The sequence below is a fragment of the Solanum verrucosum genome, unplaced genomic scaffold, assembly GCF_900185275.1.
Source record: "Solanum verrucosum unplaced genomic scaffold, falcon-dt-bn FXZP01000277.1, whole genome shotgun sequence".
Lineage (NCBI taxonomy): Eukaryota > Viridiplantae > Streptophyta > Magnoliopsida > Solanales > Solanaceae > Solanum > Solanum verrucosum.
Window position 1 is genome coordinate 2,613,930 of NW_026019945.1, and position 18,003 is coordinate 2,631,932.

General features: G+C 25.1%; 1 protein-coding gene across 1 annotated transcript; it reads right to left on the reverse strand.

The window, feature by feature from the left end:
• Window positions 1-10,181: 10,181 nt before the first annotated feature.
• Window positions 10,182-10,414, reverse strand: LOC125808629 (uncharacterized). The gene has a single exon (XM_049488306.1). The coding sequence runs from the start codon at window positions 10,412-10,414 to the stop codon at window positions 10,208-10,210; it is 207 nt and encodes a 68-aa protein (XP_049344263.1). The 3' UTR covers window positions 10,182-10,207.
• Between the last annotated feature and the right edge of the window lie 7,589 nt (window positions 10,415-18,003).

Sequence of the window (18,003 nt, forward strand, 5' to 3'; positions counted from 1 at the left end):
CATGCAGTTTTTTTTAACATAACAGTTTGCAACTTTGAAAAAAAATTAAAATTTTGAATTTCAAAAAATAACTAACCTTATCATTTGAAAACACCATCTTAAAACTATTACTCCACACCCTCTGAAAACTAATTCTTTAAATTCGTATTCAAACAAATGTATCCACATCAAAATTAATAAATTTGCAATATTTTTTCTCTCTTCTCTAACACAAAATATAACAGTTTTGGTATGCAAGAAGAAGAAGAAATTTACGATATATGGTGAAAGAAGTTTATGGTAGTGAACCATTCTATTTTTTCTTATGACTTTTTACATTTTCACTCTCATGTATGTAATCTTTTCATTCTTCATTATTTGTTAGTTTGAATGGGCTTATTTATCCTTATTATGATAGTGATTTAAAGGCAAAAGATGTGGAGCAACAAAACCTAGAGGAAATTTATTATTGAAGTTCAGAGTTTGATTCGAGTACGATATAAAAATCTGCTAAGTTACATGGTTATTGTGTTGAAGGTTAGGTACATCCGATTGTATGTGATTATATTCACGGGCAACATTCTACTAAAAGCGTTAGATTTTTAAGCATCAACTGAATATTGCAATTGTGTTTGCTGAGGAAATATTACTATAGGATTAAACATCATTTGATTATGTCAAGAGGTTTATACTTTGTCATTACTATGATGTTCATGGGAAAGTACCTTTAGTGTTAATTTACAGTTAATTATTCTACTTCAAAGGAGTGTGAATGTCTTTAATTTACAATTGAATTAGTTATTAATTAATAAATTAAAATACTAAATAAAAGAATAATAAGTAACACATTAAATATTTAAATACTAACTCTTCTTCCTTTAATAACTTCCTTTAATAAGTGAACGGAGATGCAAAACATAAACAATTCCCACTTTAGTGCTTTAAACTGTTTTAATTTTTTGATAGTATTATCATTGTAGTTAATTTGTCATACGAATTAAAAGAAAAAGAATACTCATTTGTTACTTTTTCACTAATTATTAGCAAAATAGGATTGATTACTCTAAATATTATTCTAAATAATTAAATTTAAATAATTATATATTGCACATTAAAAATAAAAAGTTACCGTGAAAAAATTATAACCAATTTAAATTTTTACATATTTTTAACATTCAATTTATTTTTATTTTTTTTAAAAAGAGTTCTACTAGCTAAATTAATACCCCCACAAATCCTCACGCACGTCCCCATTACCTCAAATATAGGTGATATATAGATCTAAAAAATGACAATTCAAAACACTTACATGAAGCCAAATAATTAGAGAAGACGATTTAAGAATCGTCAAATGACTTCTTTTGAAATGCAAATCAATTGTTTAGTTATGAGTGTTCCGAAATATTGAACTATTTTTTCTTCATTATATTTATACATAATAATAATAATAAATAATAATTCAATATTATTATTTTAAATAAATAGTAATAAAAATTTGATATTACTTCTCTTATATATAATAGGAGAAGTAAAAAGTGCACATGTCAGCACCATAAAAATTCAACAAATTTAAAATTTAAAAACTAATTTAAAAATCTTTTAAATCTGTAGCTTAAATTAACCAAAAATAATTTTTAAAAAATAACCAACTAAATAATTCTATGTTTCTAAATAATTTAAAAATCTTCTGAACATGATTCTTAAATTAACCAAAAAAAATTTTAAAAAAAGTAACCAACTAAATAATTCTATGTTTCTAAATAATTTAAAAATCGTCTGAACATGATTCTTAAATTAACCAAAAAGAAATAAAAAAGAGTAATAAACTAAATAATTCTATGTTTCTTTATTTTCTCTCCTAAAATTAAAATTTTATTACTGTTTTTCTATTTGAATTTTAAAACTTCCTCTTATAGTTGAAATGTAAAAGGCAAATTGTTGACTAATAATAATAATAATAGTAACAATAATAATAATAATAATAATAATAATAATAATAATAATAATAATAATAATAATAATAGTAAATGTAATAATAGTAATAATAATAGTAATAATAATGATGATGATAATGATAATGATAATAATAATAATAATAATAATAATAATAATAATAATAATAATAATAATAATATAGTAATAATTTGGATAATAATATATTTGAATTGCAAATTAGTTAGTTTCCATGAAAACGGTTTTTCAATTTGTATTTTAAAATTTAAAAATGGATAAATGCAAACTCACAAAAAGAGGATATAACTAAAATTGAATCATGTTTATTTACATCAGGAAATTTTTTAGCCAAAAAAAATAACTCCATTTGTGTATAATTCAAAGGGTAGGAAAATGCATTTTCCATTACCCAGGTGACAGTGTAGGAATACACTTGATCATTTTGATTTTGAAGGAGGGTTGAAGTAGAATTTTAAGCTAATTTGAAATTACAATATATAATAAAAAATTACAAATTAAAATTTATTTGAATTTAAGATGAAATTGTTTTAAACTTATAATTGTAAAAAACTTTTTCAATAAATACCAATTGACAAAAAAAAGAAAGAAATATAAAATAAGAAACTTGAAAAAATAATAAGTAATGAATGAGTCTGTTAAAAGAGAAACCAATCAAAAGAATTAAAGACTCCAAAAATTATCAACGACCCTAAAATTCCTCAACCACTTTCTTAACTTCTCTATTTCCCCAAAATTTAAACGTATTCCTCAACCATATTTTCTTTAGTGCAAAGCAAAAATTTCTCAACAATAGACTAATATTATCCAAGGCTATAATTATTCCTACAACTCATGAGAAGGTAAATCTTTGCATATTTAATTTCTCTACTATTTTTTTACATTGTATAAAGAACAATTTTTTTATTTATTAAAAATATTATGGCTATTAATTGATTTTAATTTATTTAAGTTCTGTAAAATCATATATATTTTTAGTTATATTATTTGTTTTAATTCAGTAGTAATTTCGTTCATGTTCAATATTTCTTGGTCTATTCACAATTAAATTTTATATGTATAAATTAGTTTAATTTTTTTTTTATATGAAAAAGAGACTTTAATGAACACACTTTTGCTTTGGGTATGTTTTATGTTGAGACTAATATTATCATGTTAAATTGTTTAAGTAGAATCTATCTTTTTCTAAATCATTTGATTGAGTGTGGAACTATATGATATAATCTAAATTTGTCAAATTTTTTTTTTGTCTTCTCACCCTTTTGTAAGTGTAATTAATTAAAGATCTATAAAAAATTTTTTTAAAGAAAGTGCACTAGAAATGAACCATCATTACTTTATTTGTATTTATGAATTATGTGTAATTTCAATAATTACAATTATAAAATGATAAATATTATTTCCATTTGAATTTTAAAAAAAATTGAATTATAACCAAATAAATTATTCAAAGGATACTACATTCTATTTGTTGCATTTTTGATTTCATATAAAAAAAAAAGTAACAAATGAGTTTGTTATTAAGAGATTTGTAATTGTTTTTAAAAATAAAAATCTATCAGACTTCACTTTCAACACTAAAAAGACTAGATTTATCGGTATTATAAAATTAAAAACTATTACATCATATAGAAAATTATTTAAAATTCACGTGGTAATATAGCAACAACAATATCAAATAATAACAACAACAACAACAACAACAATAATAATAATAATAATAATAATAATAATAATATAAAAACCAAATTTAAAAGAATAAGATATATTCAAATTTTTAAAAATTCCTTTTGTGTAAAAGGATCATAAATTATTTTCATCATTATTATTGAGTAGAACATTAGAAGAATTATTGTGTGTGCTCAGGGTCTCTACATTAATAAAATTGTAGTAAGTATTATTTTTCAATGGTTAACCAAAACTAATAATAAAAAGAAAATAATAACTAGAGATTAAACATAGTATTAAAATAATAAGTATAAGTACTAAAAATAATGATAAACCTTATAATAGTCATAAAAGTAATTTACCCATTATTGATAAGTTCATCGACATCTAATCATTCATAAAGATATAAACTATTATTTTATTCTATGAAAAATTACAAATCTGAATTAATAATTTAAAGATATTTATTCACTATTTATATTTAATTAATTTAATGATTAATAAGAAATTTATATAAATTAATTTTATGTGTTGAATTTTGTGTACATGTTTGTATTGTTATTAAATTATATTTTATATCCACTGTATTTTAAATTATTCTTAATTATAATTTTACACAAATTTAAGACTTTAAAAAATATTTGAACTTTTATGAATTCGAAAAAAAACATATGTAAAATAAATCAACATGTCATTTAAACTTATGATATTTAATATTTCATGTGGAAAGTAAGAATTGATAAATTGTTAACATGGAGAAAAAATTAATTTTTAATTTATTAAAACATCATAAAAGTAATAAAGGACAAATATGTAAAAATATTTGAACTATTTGATATTTTATGAAATAAAAATAATTATAAATTTTTCCGCGCAACGCGCGGCTACGTATACTAGTTTAAATAATAATAGTATTAATTAAAGTAATAATAATAATATAATAATCATGTGGATAACAATAAATTTAATTGCTAATCAGTTTCCAGTTTCCACGAAAACTGTTTTCGTATTTGAATTTTAAAGTTTTTCTATTTCAAGATAAGATTTAAAAATATAAGGCAAACCTATTTTGAATCTTTAACTATTGCAATAGAGAATGGAGTTTTTGCTCTTCTTTAAGTTTGTCAAATTCATGATGAAGATCACCCATCCGTTAACAACAGTTTCTTAATGAATTTTTATTGTAATAAAAATTAAACGTTATAGGATTATCTTTCGTATATCTCTATCCATTCAATGTGTTATCCGAAAGTGATACAGATTTATGAAAATATCATTCAACGGTAAGCATCATATTGTACTATAATATCACATATAATTGTCTAATTTTTAAAAAATATTATATGATTTATATATGACTTTTAGAAAAATTCAAAGATAAAAATAAAAAATTTGAATAACATGGCCTACAATTTGATGTTCAAGTGATTAAAAGTTTTTAGTTTTATGCTTAACATTATCATGATCATAAGACTTTTCTTAGTTATATTTTGTTTTAATGCAATAATTAAATTTTCGTATATCTTTATTATTCTAAGAAGAGGATAATATGAATAGGTTACGTATGACTTTGAATAATTTTGAATAACATTCTCTCAAATAAACTTTAGTATATTATTTTATAATAAGTTGTTAAATAGCTAGAGCGTATTGATAATATTAAGTTGTTGACAATTTTAACGAGGTTGTATGCATCAGCATACGTGAAAGCATTGTCTCAACTTATATATTCAGTATTTACCTTTATTTAAAAATATACTATTTTTAGAGTTTGTTACTTTTTCTTATTTAAAATGTACACATTTTTGAGTTTGTAACTTTTTCTTTTGTGGAAATAATTATGAGGATATTACATAACTATATATGGTAGCCTTGCAACTTGGCAAATATTCTTTTTCTCTTATCTTCTGTTATCTCTACTCTAATTTGATTGTCTAAGTCATTATCGAATAATAATTAAAAGTTGTTATTTATTCTATTGATCTAAAGATATGAATGTTTTTATTTTTTAAAAAAATCTATTTCTTTTTATGGTCATCAATGATTTTTTTTGTATGAACATAAAATTACATATGTACTATTCGAATATTTAAGATATATCAAGAAACTTATTTTGATAATCACCATTACAAATACCCAACAAAAACTCATGAACATTATAAAAATAAGTGGTTACTTTCAAGATATAACACACGTTCTAAACATATAATTCATTTTTATATATTTTCATACCATTGTTAAGATATAATTGCATGACATTTTCAAATAAAAATACATTTTAAATTTAAATTGATGATTTGTCAAATTATCACGTTGCTAAAAAGTATTGTCATACAAGACTAAGAAACTGAACAAAAACTATATATAAAGAATGACCCAAAATAGGTGATAAAATTGTATAATTTGAATTTTTAAATATGAATAAATTTCAGAAAGAAAAAAAAAACTATTTTGTATATCAATTTGTCAATTTACTACGTTATTATATAATTGTATTTAATTTAAATTGGATGATAATGTTTTTCAAAATTAATACATATAAATCATGGAGTTAATTACAATGAATGAGATGGTAAAATGCTTTTATCAAATATCTCCAATATACATTTTTATTTTTAAGAAAATGTAACTGAATGAAGTGATAAACACAAATATCCACGTGTATAAGTGAGAAACTATTTTACTGTCAGTTTAAAACTGTTCTTCCTAAATAATTTTCTTGCTTTAATTCCCATCAATATCCATCATTTTTATTTTTCCCCATATTTTTCAAGACAATACTTGAAATTATGCTCTACGGATAAGATCACTTAATTAAAATTTTAACACATATTTAACCGAAAAAATGTAATTTAAATACACATATAATTAATGTAAATAATTAAAATTAAAATTTAATACCTCACATGTTGAATATATTTTTACAAGTAGTCAAATCATTATTTAGGTTATACATAAGACACTAAATATAAATAAATAAATAAATAAATTATAGTTAAAAAACATATACACGAGGATAATAGAGATTGTGCGAGCATACTTATGATTATGTTATTTCAAAAAATAAATATAGTAAATAACTAAATACTATTATTGTCAACAAACTAGATAATGAAATAATTCTAAATAATAGAATAGCAGTACAATCATAAATTAAATTTCACGCCTACAAAATACATATACTACTTATCAGTATTATGAAAAGAAAATTAAAAATATTAAATCAAGTGGCACGCTAATAACAATTCACATAGCAATGTATATTAATACCATCTAAAAGCAATACAAATGATGAAACAATAATTTTCAACTTTATGAATTCTAAGTTTTAGGATAACACGCAAGATAATAATATAAAAAAAATTCAAAAAATGTAAAAAAAAAAATTCTCTTATTAAAAAAAAAACATTTCATGTGAAAGGTTGAAATTTGATACTTTATAATGTAGAAAAAAATAAATAGCTTTATTAATAATTCAATATATATATATATATATATATATATATATATATATATATATAAAAACTAAAAACATAGTAGTTGATTATATCTATTAGAATAATATTATAACAAAATAAAGTTGTGTACTAAAATAAGTTAATCTGATCTTATAATTAGTAATAGTGTATTATTATAAGCCTTTTTTTTAAAAAAAGAATTGCAAGTGAATAATAAATTTTATAAATTGTTTTATTTTAAAAATTATGACATTTAAAATATTCGCGCGTTGCGCGGGAATGAATACTAGTTATAAGTAAATACAAATTTGCAAAGAATTTTAAAAACTACATAAATCTCACTACTTTACATCCTAATTACTACAAATCATTAGTTTTCAATATTACTACCTATACCATTTTTCGTTAATAAGATACATGGATAATAAACCTTAAGATACATGACTCTATTAGAATTTAAAAGATACATGTTTTAAAGGATTGGATACATATTTTTAATTAATTTGAATTAACTGTTTTAGTTTAATTCCTTAATTAAAGGAGTAAGTTATGGGAGATATAACAACCACAATGTAATTATGGCTCCATCTCATCATCAACGACTGATATCATCAAATTATTTTCTGAACTTATCTTCTTCATCAAACTATCGTCCTTTTGAATCACCAAATTTTCTAAATTTCTTTTGATCATGGTGAATATCACAATATTATTGAGTCATTCCAATTCACGGGTATCTCAAATCGAATATGAAAATCGAGATACATATTTCATTTGTTTAAATTAATTAGTTGTAATTTATTTCCTTAATTAGAGGATTAATTGAGATACATGTATCATTACTCGCGAGATACATGTTTTCATCGATTTTAAAAGTCGAAATACATGATTTATAACTTTGAATTAAAGAGGTATAACTTATTTCCTTAATTAAAGGATGAATGGATGAATGATTAACAATCAAAACTGATTTACATGATCCTTGATTATCAACTTTAACAAGTTTTCCTAAAATAATGAAATCATAAATCATAGTAATTTTGTAATTGTAAACTTCTTCTCCTTCATTAATTCCTTCTTTTGTACCTTAAATTTTCGAATATTTCGGCCTTGAGATACATGTATCCATTGATTTTAAAAGTCGAGATACACGATTCATTATTTTGAATTAAAGGGGTGTAATTTATTTCATTAATTGATGAATAATTAACAAACCAAACAGATTTACAAGATACTTGTGTATCAACTCTAACAAGTGTTCCTAAAATAACGAAATCATAAATCACAGTAATTCTGTAATTGTAAACTTCATCTTCTTCATCAATTCCTTCCATGTATCTTAAATTTCCGGCTTGAATGTTGGCGGATGAAGACCCTACAATGACAAAAAACCTAATTTGTAAAAGTTTATGCAATCAAATTTTACACCAATATGAACTCTGTCTCAAATGCATGAACGGAATGTAAATCAATATACATGAGAATAATTAAAAATAATAATAATTTACCACATTGATACAATAATTGTGTTGAAAAAACCTTGAACTTCTTCTGGATAATATTAGTCATCTGAAAGAAGCAAGTTAATGACTAATTTATAGAAAAGATGTACGGACCATGACAATAATGAATATGAGTTTGTATATGATGTTGATTATCACGATTTGGTTAAGGAAGAGAGAGAGAGATGGGGTGGATGTGAAGTACGTGGGGTGGAGATGTACATTAGGGTAATGAGAAAATAATTTGTGTACCATTAATTAAGGAGTTTAAATTTTAAGATAATTATCCAATACCATATTTAAGGGATTTGTGTATCTAATTAAATTTTTTTAAACTAGAGGTAAAATAAGTATATATGGTGTAAAGTATGTCTAGTTAGGTAGTTTTTCCAAATTGAAATATCTCAACCAGCCTACCTATTGGACCAATAAACCAATGCAAGACCATAAATGGGCCAAATCCAAAAAGTAAAGGAATACTAATTTGTCCGGCCCATGTCACTAACTAAAAGTTTCCTCTTGGGCCAAATTTAGGTCCAATAAAATTTTTGAACTTTTGGGATAATTTACAAGAATGACTTCGGAAGTAGGTAGTCTTAAACTATTGACCCCAATTATTTCATAGACTAAACTTTAAGTTTAATACTATACTTTTAACTTTGAAAGTTTGTCCACGGACCAAAAGGGGTTAAAAGTTAACGACCACTCATTTTCTAAAGTCATTGGGTGTAGTTTCCTGAATTTTTTTTAGAGTGCAATATAATAGTGTATGCTACTTTGATCAAAATCAACTTTGAATTAACAAATGTTTAAAATCGCAAGTTCTAGATAATATTTTTGATATATGTCAAAAAGTTTTACGTTGTTTTTTAAAACTTTGTGCTTAATCTAATACTATGCAACGTATATGCAAGAGATAAAAGGAGTTGGAGCTTTCTTCTTTTCTCCCACAGAGTGGACACAACATCATATGTCAATTTCATTACATGTGAGATGTAGCAATTGCATTGACAGTGTGAACATCAACCCAAAAGGTCTTGGAAAGTTGCATTCAACGATATATTTTTCAAAAATAAAAAAACATAGACAATTCAAACGGTCTCTTTCAAATTCTGTTAGCAGCTAGCACAGTGATTATGAATTGATCGGCTAGCTAGATCACTTAATTAATTTATTTGATACATTAATTCTGATTAGCTTGTTCATATATTCTTAGACTTCTTTTATGTGATTAAGCAATATATATTTTATTACAAATTCCTTGTTTATTTTATTAAATCAACGTGATCTACTAGGATATACATCGTCTTAAGTACTTTCTTGGATTGTATTAAACCTATGTTGCTCAAATTCTTGAAAAATACTGTCCAATATACACTATATAGCAACGTCAATTAAAACACAATCATTTCTCCAGAAATTTTGTACGTGAAATTTATATTGAAACATGATCTATTCAGAATTTTAAACGTTGAAAAAAAAACTCTTTCATTCATTATTATCAAAATCATGAACACAAAGGATATATATATGTACGAATCGTACAATACGGTTGCGAAGTTATATATATAGTTCTGAGTGTCTATAGTATAGCCACTATATATAGGTTCATATATATTATTGTTATTATTATCTGTAAGATTTGAGAACAGCACCGCAGAAGCAACAAACAATAGCCTTCCATGATTTCCAGTAAAATGGAACGTAACAAAATCTGGTAGCGGTCCGCATATGAGCAACTTGAGCTCCGTGGCCGCAACGTGAACACGAACCGGCCACGGGCTTACTCTGCCTCATCATCTTCTTCTGATCCACCAAAAAGCAAAAACAAACCATATCGTATCGTATCGATCGATCAAATTAGAGAAGTAGAGAATTTAGCAACTTTTCCACCAAGAAACGTAATTGTTGTTTGAAATTTGAATGATCACAAAATAATTTCATATGTGGTATATATAGTAGTACATGTGTACAAAAGTTTATTTATGGAGGGTCCACGTAAACCGGCTTAGATATGGGCGTCAGCGTGGAAGGCAGGCTGAGTTATTAATTAGACAGGCGTTGTGATCAAGTCAATGTCCAAATTCAGTTTCCAACTTAATGGATCATTGCCACGTGTACGTGAAAATCTCGTGCCTTTACTTCTTCATATATTTAATGATCCTTTTAGACTGACTGTTAATTTAGGATAGAAGGTTGTACTTCTTTTTTGTTTCTCACCCAGTGTTCGATACCCATATTAGAGCCCGACTAAATTAGGATTCTCGCTGAAAAGTCTCACATAGGAGGTAAAGCGCTCCCTAACAAAGGCGACTCCATACCCAAGGGGACTCGAACCCGAAACCTCCATGTTAAGGATGAAGAAGTACGTACTTACCACTCCACCACAACCCTTGTTGGTAGAAGAAGGTTGTGTTACGATCTCAAGTAAATACTGCAGTACTTCTTTAAAAACATACTAAATAAGAACTTTTGATTTCTTATAAGTCTGGTCAGGTTATAAGTCAATATTACATAAATAATACACTCTATATATATATACCTTTAATTTTTACATTATTATGTTAAATTGACATGTTATTGCTATATTTTTATTGTTACCCTATTAGATTTGATATGAAAAATTACTTGTTGTAAGTTGAATATGATAGTATAGAAATTATATACGTTGACAAATTCTTTTTTTTTTTATACGGTTCATGTACTTGAACATGCAGGTATAGTTAAGGTGTGGGTAAGTGCCATGTGTCCATTTTACAGTTGGGATGCTTTTATTCTTGTGATTTAATGCAGGTCCTTTTTTTCTACTTAAAACTCCAATTGGACACCTCCAAGTTCAACTTATCTTTTACGTTCTACGTTATACAAATTAAAAAAGTGAGGTCCATCCCTAATAAAATATTTATATCATAAAATAATACATGTCGAACACAATACCGACAAGAGCATGCATAATGATTTTCCGAAAATTATTTAACAGTAATAATATTTATATTTATAACCAACAATTTATATAAATGTTACTAAAGATTTTAGGGAACAACACTACGTTTTAGTTCCAAACAAGTCAAACTAGTCGGGATTGAAGTTAGAATCCAGTTACACAAAATTGAGAAGGCCCAAAGTTTATGCTAGTTTTCTTATTGGGCCATTATGTTTAAGCCCCGTGTCTTTGTAAAGAACAGTTAGCCAGTGTATATGTAGATATTTTGTCTATTTTTCTATATTTTCTCTACATATAAATAGTCTGAATGGAATTTTTTTAGCAATTTCAACTTCATGTTTCCAAGTTGTAGAGAACAATCCGAACTAAGCCAATTTTTTCAGATTCATTTGCCTTATAACCTTGCTCCCCGTTGTAATAATTATTAATATATATTGTAGTAGAAAATAATAAATCAAAACGCGGGTACAAACAAACTTGAAGGAAGGAATTAGAATCAAATTTGGACGATCAACTTGCCCACCCCAACACTGACTCAACTAGGAGCGAGTTTGCATATTTAGTAAACAGAAAGAGAGAAACTTTCTTTTGGCTCGATTTATTATGATGAATCAAATAAAGGCACTAATAGAGTTTAAATGCTCTTCAAAAGAGAGTAAATATATAATATGGAATTAACATGTAAATGTGGTTAATTCCATTGTGCCCAAGCTATTATTACAAAAATTGACGAATATAACCAATTATCTTTAAGAATTTCATCTTTAGATAAAAAAAATTCAAGCTGAAAGTTGTGTGTTGTCAAAATATTGAGTTTAAATAGCTAGTAGGTAGAGAAAGATATAATTGATGTTTGTTTTTAAGTCTTATGTGAGCTTCGAGATTTTGATTTAGTGGTAAGAGCACAACAAGTGATATATGAGTTATACATATGTCACATATTCGATTCTTATTGTAAATAAAAGTCTAAATATCAAAAACAAGTCCATCATTTATCAAATTTTAAATCGCTCCCCACTAGAACTCGAGAAATTCTCTATTATATATATGGAAAAAAATATATTCTCTTTATGTATCATATAAGTTACCTAATTAATTACAGAGACTATAAAATTCATGAGCTTTGATTGTTTTTTCTGATTGCTTTTACCTCAATAAAACAAAAGGGTATTATATTGCATGTGCTGTCCCAATTTAATTGTTTAATAGAAACATCCACATGTGCTATGAGGTAATCCTGCCATGTAATTTTTGGTTCCACAACTGCAATTTTTGTCACACATTTAATTTTGTCTTTAATTTGGCTTCACATGCAATACAACTTTTCTTTTTATGATAGAAAAAAATCAAAGTGTATAGATATATTATATGAAAGTTACTTTAATTTGTCTAAGTTGTAACTCTCACATTTGTTGTCAAATAAATTAAGAGAATGTTAATATTTCTTTTGAAAAGAATCATCATTACGTACATTGTCTTCTCAATATGTTTAATGAAGGTTCGTTTGAGTGTGAAGAAAGTAAGACAAATGAAGTGTTACATATAAGACTCACGAAGGTACCATAACATTTGGAAATCAATGAGAAGCAGTTTCAGAATTTGAATTTTACAGGTTTAAAATATTACTGAATTCACTTACTGTTTGAATTATTGAATTTGAAAATTTAGTATTTATGGATATATATTAATTTTTTTTTACATATATATACAAAATTTGAGTAAAAAATATTAAGTTCAATTCGTAATTAATATTGTGCATCAGTCGACGGAATCACATGACTTTTTTTTAATTGTTATGCTTTTGTACTAAATGGATTACCGTATATCTCGGGACTTTATGTGTACTATGGTCTATGGGTGTAAAAAACTATAAATTATGAGACAAAATTATGTCATTTATGTAAAGAATTTTTATGATATGGATTGATTGATCACTTGGTAATTAAACTAGTAGTTAATCCACCTTTCATATAGATTTAAAATATATGTTTGGGTCGTTTGGATCCGTATATGGTAAAAGTGGTAGTCTGATTATCCTCACATCCGAGCAGTTTGTACTAATGTTTTAATGTCGCCTTATAATTAATTCTCAATCCTCTTCACCGAGATATCTTTAAAGAACTATATTTTTTTTTTCTATTCGGATGAAGTTTGAAATTCACCTATAAATTCTAAAGAATCAGAATTGGATATCTTATCATGTATAAACATATGATAAGAATGCTCATAGTATGAAAATTTTCTACACTATCAATATATATAACTTAAATCAGGTATTATGATGTTTGACATAAAGTACATACTATAAATGTATCATATTGAGGCAAACAAATAATAAATCTTGAAATTCAAAACTTGTTAGTACAAGGAAACCCTCCCTAGATACTAGGTTTTTTTAGAGGGTCTATCTAATATTGACTATATTGGATTTGAATAATGGATTTGGTCATCATATGGAGACCTTGCACATTCAATATCTGACCTAGCTACACATCATCAATTTTTGCCCATTTCTAAAGCATGAATGGACTTTGCTTAGATCCTAGAATATTTTAGATCACACATCTTTTTTTGCCTACCTATATTTATAATTTTAAAGATCACAATGTGTTAGCCTATTAATTCATTCTGAGGATTTAGCATGTTCCTTGTGTAGTATTTTGTTTGGAGGGCAAATATAGTTCTTCATATCGATAAAATATTAGACTATCGTAAAATCATGTATGTTTACTAATTTTAGATCATAATCTATTTTTAAAAATAATATTTCCAGTTTGTTTTATGATCTTTAGACCGTGATAAAAAAAGGTCCATAAGTTCCAAAAAAAATCATGGAAATTCACTATATATATGGCTAGGGACAACCAACAAAAAAATTATAAACTTTGTTTTGTCATAAAAATAATATATCGCATAATCTAAAAGATTGGTTTCATAAAAAATATTTATAATAATAAAATATTACTCATTACAGAGAATAACTATTATAAAAAGGTTTGACTGTATTAAATATATAACCTCCCAAATTTTGACACGTCTGTCATTGGACACAAGAAGACAAGAGAAAAATTAAAATGCTCATTAGGTTAGTTTCATCTTGTTCTTTGCACCTAAATAGGGAAAAAATGATATTGTAATTAATGTAATTAAATGATATAATATCATTTATGTTATCTTAATGGAACAACTGGATGCATAATATTTAATCTATTAGTATATAATTATTATCATTTCTTTAATTGATGAAAGATGTTTCATGGCATATTGCCGACCTTATTATTTAGTCATAGTTTTGGGCAATTAATTTTTTCTTCTGATATAAATATTTTTCTTATCACTCTAATTAATGACTTCTTACTGGCACTTCCATAAAAAGAAAAAGTAAATTTCGTATCATATTATAGGTGTTCTTTCTATTTTTTTGATTTTTCTTTAAAGGTATAAAAAAGAGGTTAATGTTATGAAGCGAAAGTCAGATTTGATTTAATACAAATTAATTGTATTTTAAAATTATTTTTAGACGAATATGAAATTGACAGTATGATGATGTGAGCCCCTATTTACTCGTACGTTCGTTTACAAGCCGATTTACTATCTTTACGCACAACTTATATATATGACAAATAAAAGCTTATGAGATTTGGTGGCCATGAAAACTTGAATGATGTGAATTATACATAATTAGTCTCCAAATAATATTATAAGGTGACGGGTTATGTAAAATTTAAATTAAGTCTTGTATAAGAATCAACTTTAAAGGCTGCGCACAGTATCATATATTAAAATATTTTTCCAAAAAAGGAAAATATATTTATTATATAATAATAAAATATAAAATTATACTAAACATATTATTATTATTTTAAATCATAATTGATGATGAGTAAACGTTATTATTCTTTTCAACCAAATATCACGTATTGTTGCTTTTTATGATGAATATAATTTGATGTTTACCCCTCCCAAATTTAACTATGAATGAAAACATGGTAACATTTAATAGGTAAATGACCTATAATCCTATATTAATGAAATATTCCACTTTTATAACATGAGTAAATTTTTCATATGAACTAGCACACGTAAATAGTCACATTTGATTTAATGAAATTTTCCCTTTTCGACCAAAAAATAAATGAGTAGATTTATTTTTAGTAAAAGAAAATACTATCTCTATCCATTTTTAATTGTATAGTTTTTTTTTTAGAGTCAAACGATAATAACTTTGACTAACATTTTACGATGTATTTCTTCATCATAATGATAGCAAAAAATTGAAATTTACAGTACTTTTCGTATATTTTTTGAATATTTAAATTTTTTGTTTAAAATATCAAATTATTAACTTTCAAAAAACGCAATATGACAATTAAAAGTGTACACGGGAGTATTAACTAGCTTGGGCATCAAATGTTATTTCAATTTTCTACCTACTGTTCGTTAAACTTCAATATTTTGAAATGTCGGTGAAATAATGATTTTTACTCCATAATTTCAAATTTCACACAAAAAAAAAATCTTTATTAAAACTAATACCAAAGAAAAAATTTGAAACTTTTACATTAGTCTTTTGGTATAATATATAATTGTGTTCTTTAATTTAGTCTCAAATGATATTTATATATGTTTTTTGATTTTGGGTGTGCACAAAGTATATATACTTATATTATCATGAAATTAAACAAGTAAACACGCATATTAAATTAACAAATTCTATAAGATAATGCATCCTATATAACAAATTGCATGAGATGCATGCATTAAATTACATAAAATATATATTGTCTTATGTGATTTATATGACAAATCACGTAAGATGCATGGCAAATTACGTGAAATGCGTCCATTCTGCATAATAAATTATGTGAAATTAATACGTTCTATATAGTAAATCGCGTGAAATACATGCATTCTATGTGATAAATCGTGTGAACATGCTCTTTTATCCTTTTTTTTTTTTTTTCTATGCCTCTTTATATTTCAACCAAATATAATATCTTATTAGTTGATGATTGGACACTTATAATTACTGGGATACAGAGAGGCATTTCTTGTCTTTTTATGTGTGTTTTTCCTACCAACTAGTAAAATTCTAAGTTTTTGGATAGGATCGTGTATTTCACTTTGGACTTTTTATCATCACCTTCTCGGTCCATAAATTAAAAAAGCGGAAATAAATTTTTTAATTTATAAATTTTGAGTAGTAACATTTTTTATATAAATATCAAATTAAAATTATAATTATTGAATTCTATTGAATACGTAATCACTAAAGTGATGTATATTCATTGCACCAAAAAGAGAAAGGTATTGGAAAAACTTTTCCATTGTGATTAAAACAAGAGCTCAAAAAGGAAAAAAAAAAGATAACTTTATGCATAATAAATATTCTACTAGGAAATTAAAGCACCGTCAAATATATATATATATAAAAAAAAAAGACCTATTCTAAAAAATATCCCCATCAACACTTTAGGTCAATTTTTAGCCATTCCCACGTTCTTCACCTTTAGAATCCATTATCTCTATTTTAAATTCTTACTACAAAACTCTATCCGTCCGTCCATATTTTACTAAACATTTGATTGAATATGAAGTTTTAAATAGATTTTTTTTATAACATGTATATTTCCCAACAAGTTATAAATATTTATATGATTTTGCTTTGTTTTCTAACTCAACGTTCAGTGTTTGATATTCGAATCAGAGCTCAAGAAATTCGACTTTTTGGCCTCATATATGACCACTAAATGGATAAGTGGTTTTTAGTAGAGTTTTTTTTTTTTTTCATTGTCAAAGGTCGAATATGATCCATCCTATCACAATTTTACATAGTTAAAAGTTGAAGAAATATATTGCCAAATTTAAATCATACTTATTTGAGACAGATTAAAAATACATATCATAATTTTTTTTTAAGCGGTGACAGAATCAAATTTACTGAGAGGGTTTAAAATTTAAAGAAGTAAACACAAAAACTAGCTAAAAGGGTTTAACATCTATACTATATACATAAAAAATAATTTTAATTATATATATAAATAATATAATTTTCTATCGAAAGAAATTTGAATGAACCCAGCTAGATTCGCTCCCAGATAAATGTTGAAGGAAAAGAATAAATCAAATGTACTATTTCCTCCGAATGACGAAAAAACCCTTGAATGAGCTCCTTAATATAATGCATGAATCATGCAAGGAAGGCTGAATTTGTCTTATGGCGCAATGCGTGTTGAAAAAAGTGGCATCTTATAATAAAAAAATTCTCATAAATAATTAATTAAATTTAACGGAGAAGAAAAGTGATAACGAAATTGAAACCGAGTGATACTAAAGAGTAAAGATACATTACAGGATATATTATTTTTTAAAAGTAAAGAAAAGAATTGAGGAATATTTTGAAGTTTGAATAAGTTATATTATAATTAATTCAATCTATTTTGATTCGTTCAATTTAATCAATAAAATTATAAATTGTATA

Coding starts and splice junctions, on each gene's coding strand:
- LOC125808629 (XM_049488306.1), bottom strand. CDS start 10,414: ATGGTTTGTTTTTGCTTTTTGGTGGATCAGAAGAAGATGATGAGGCAG.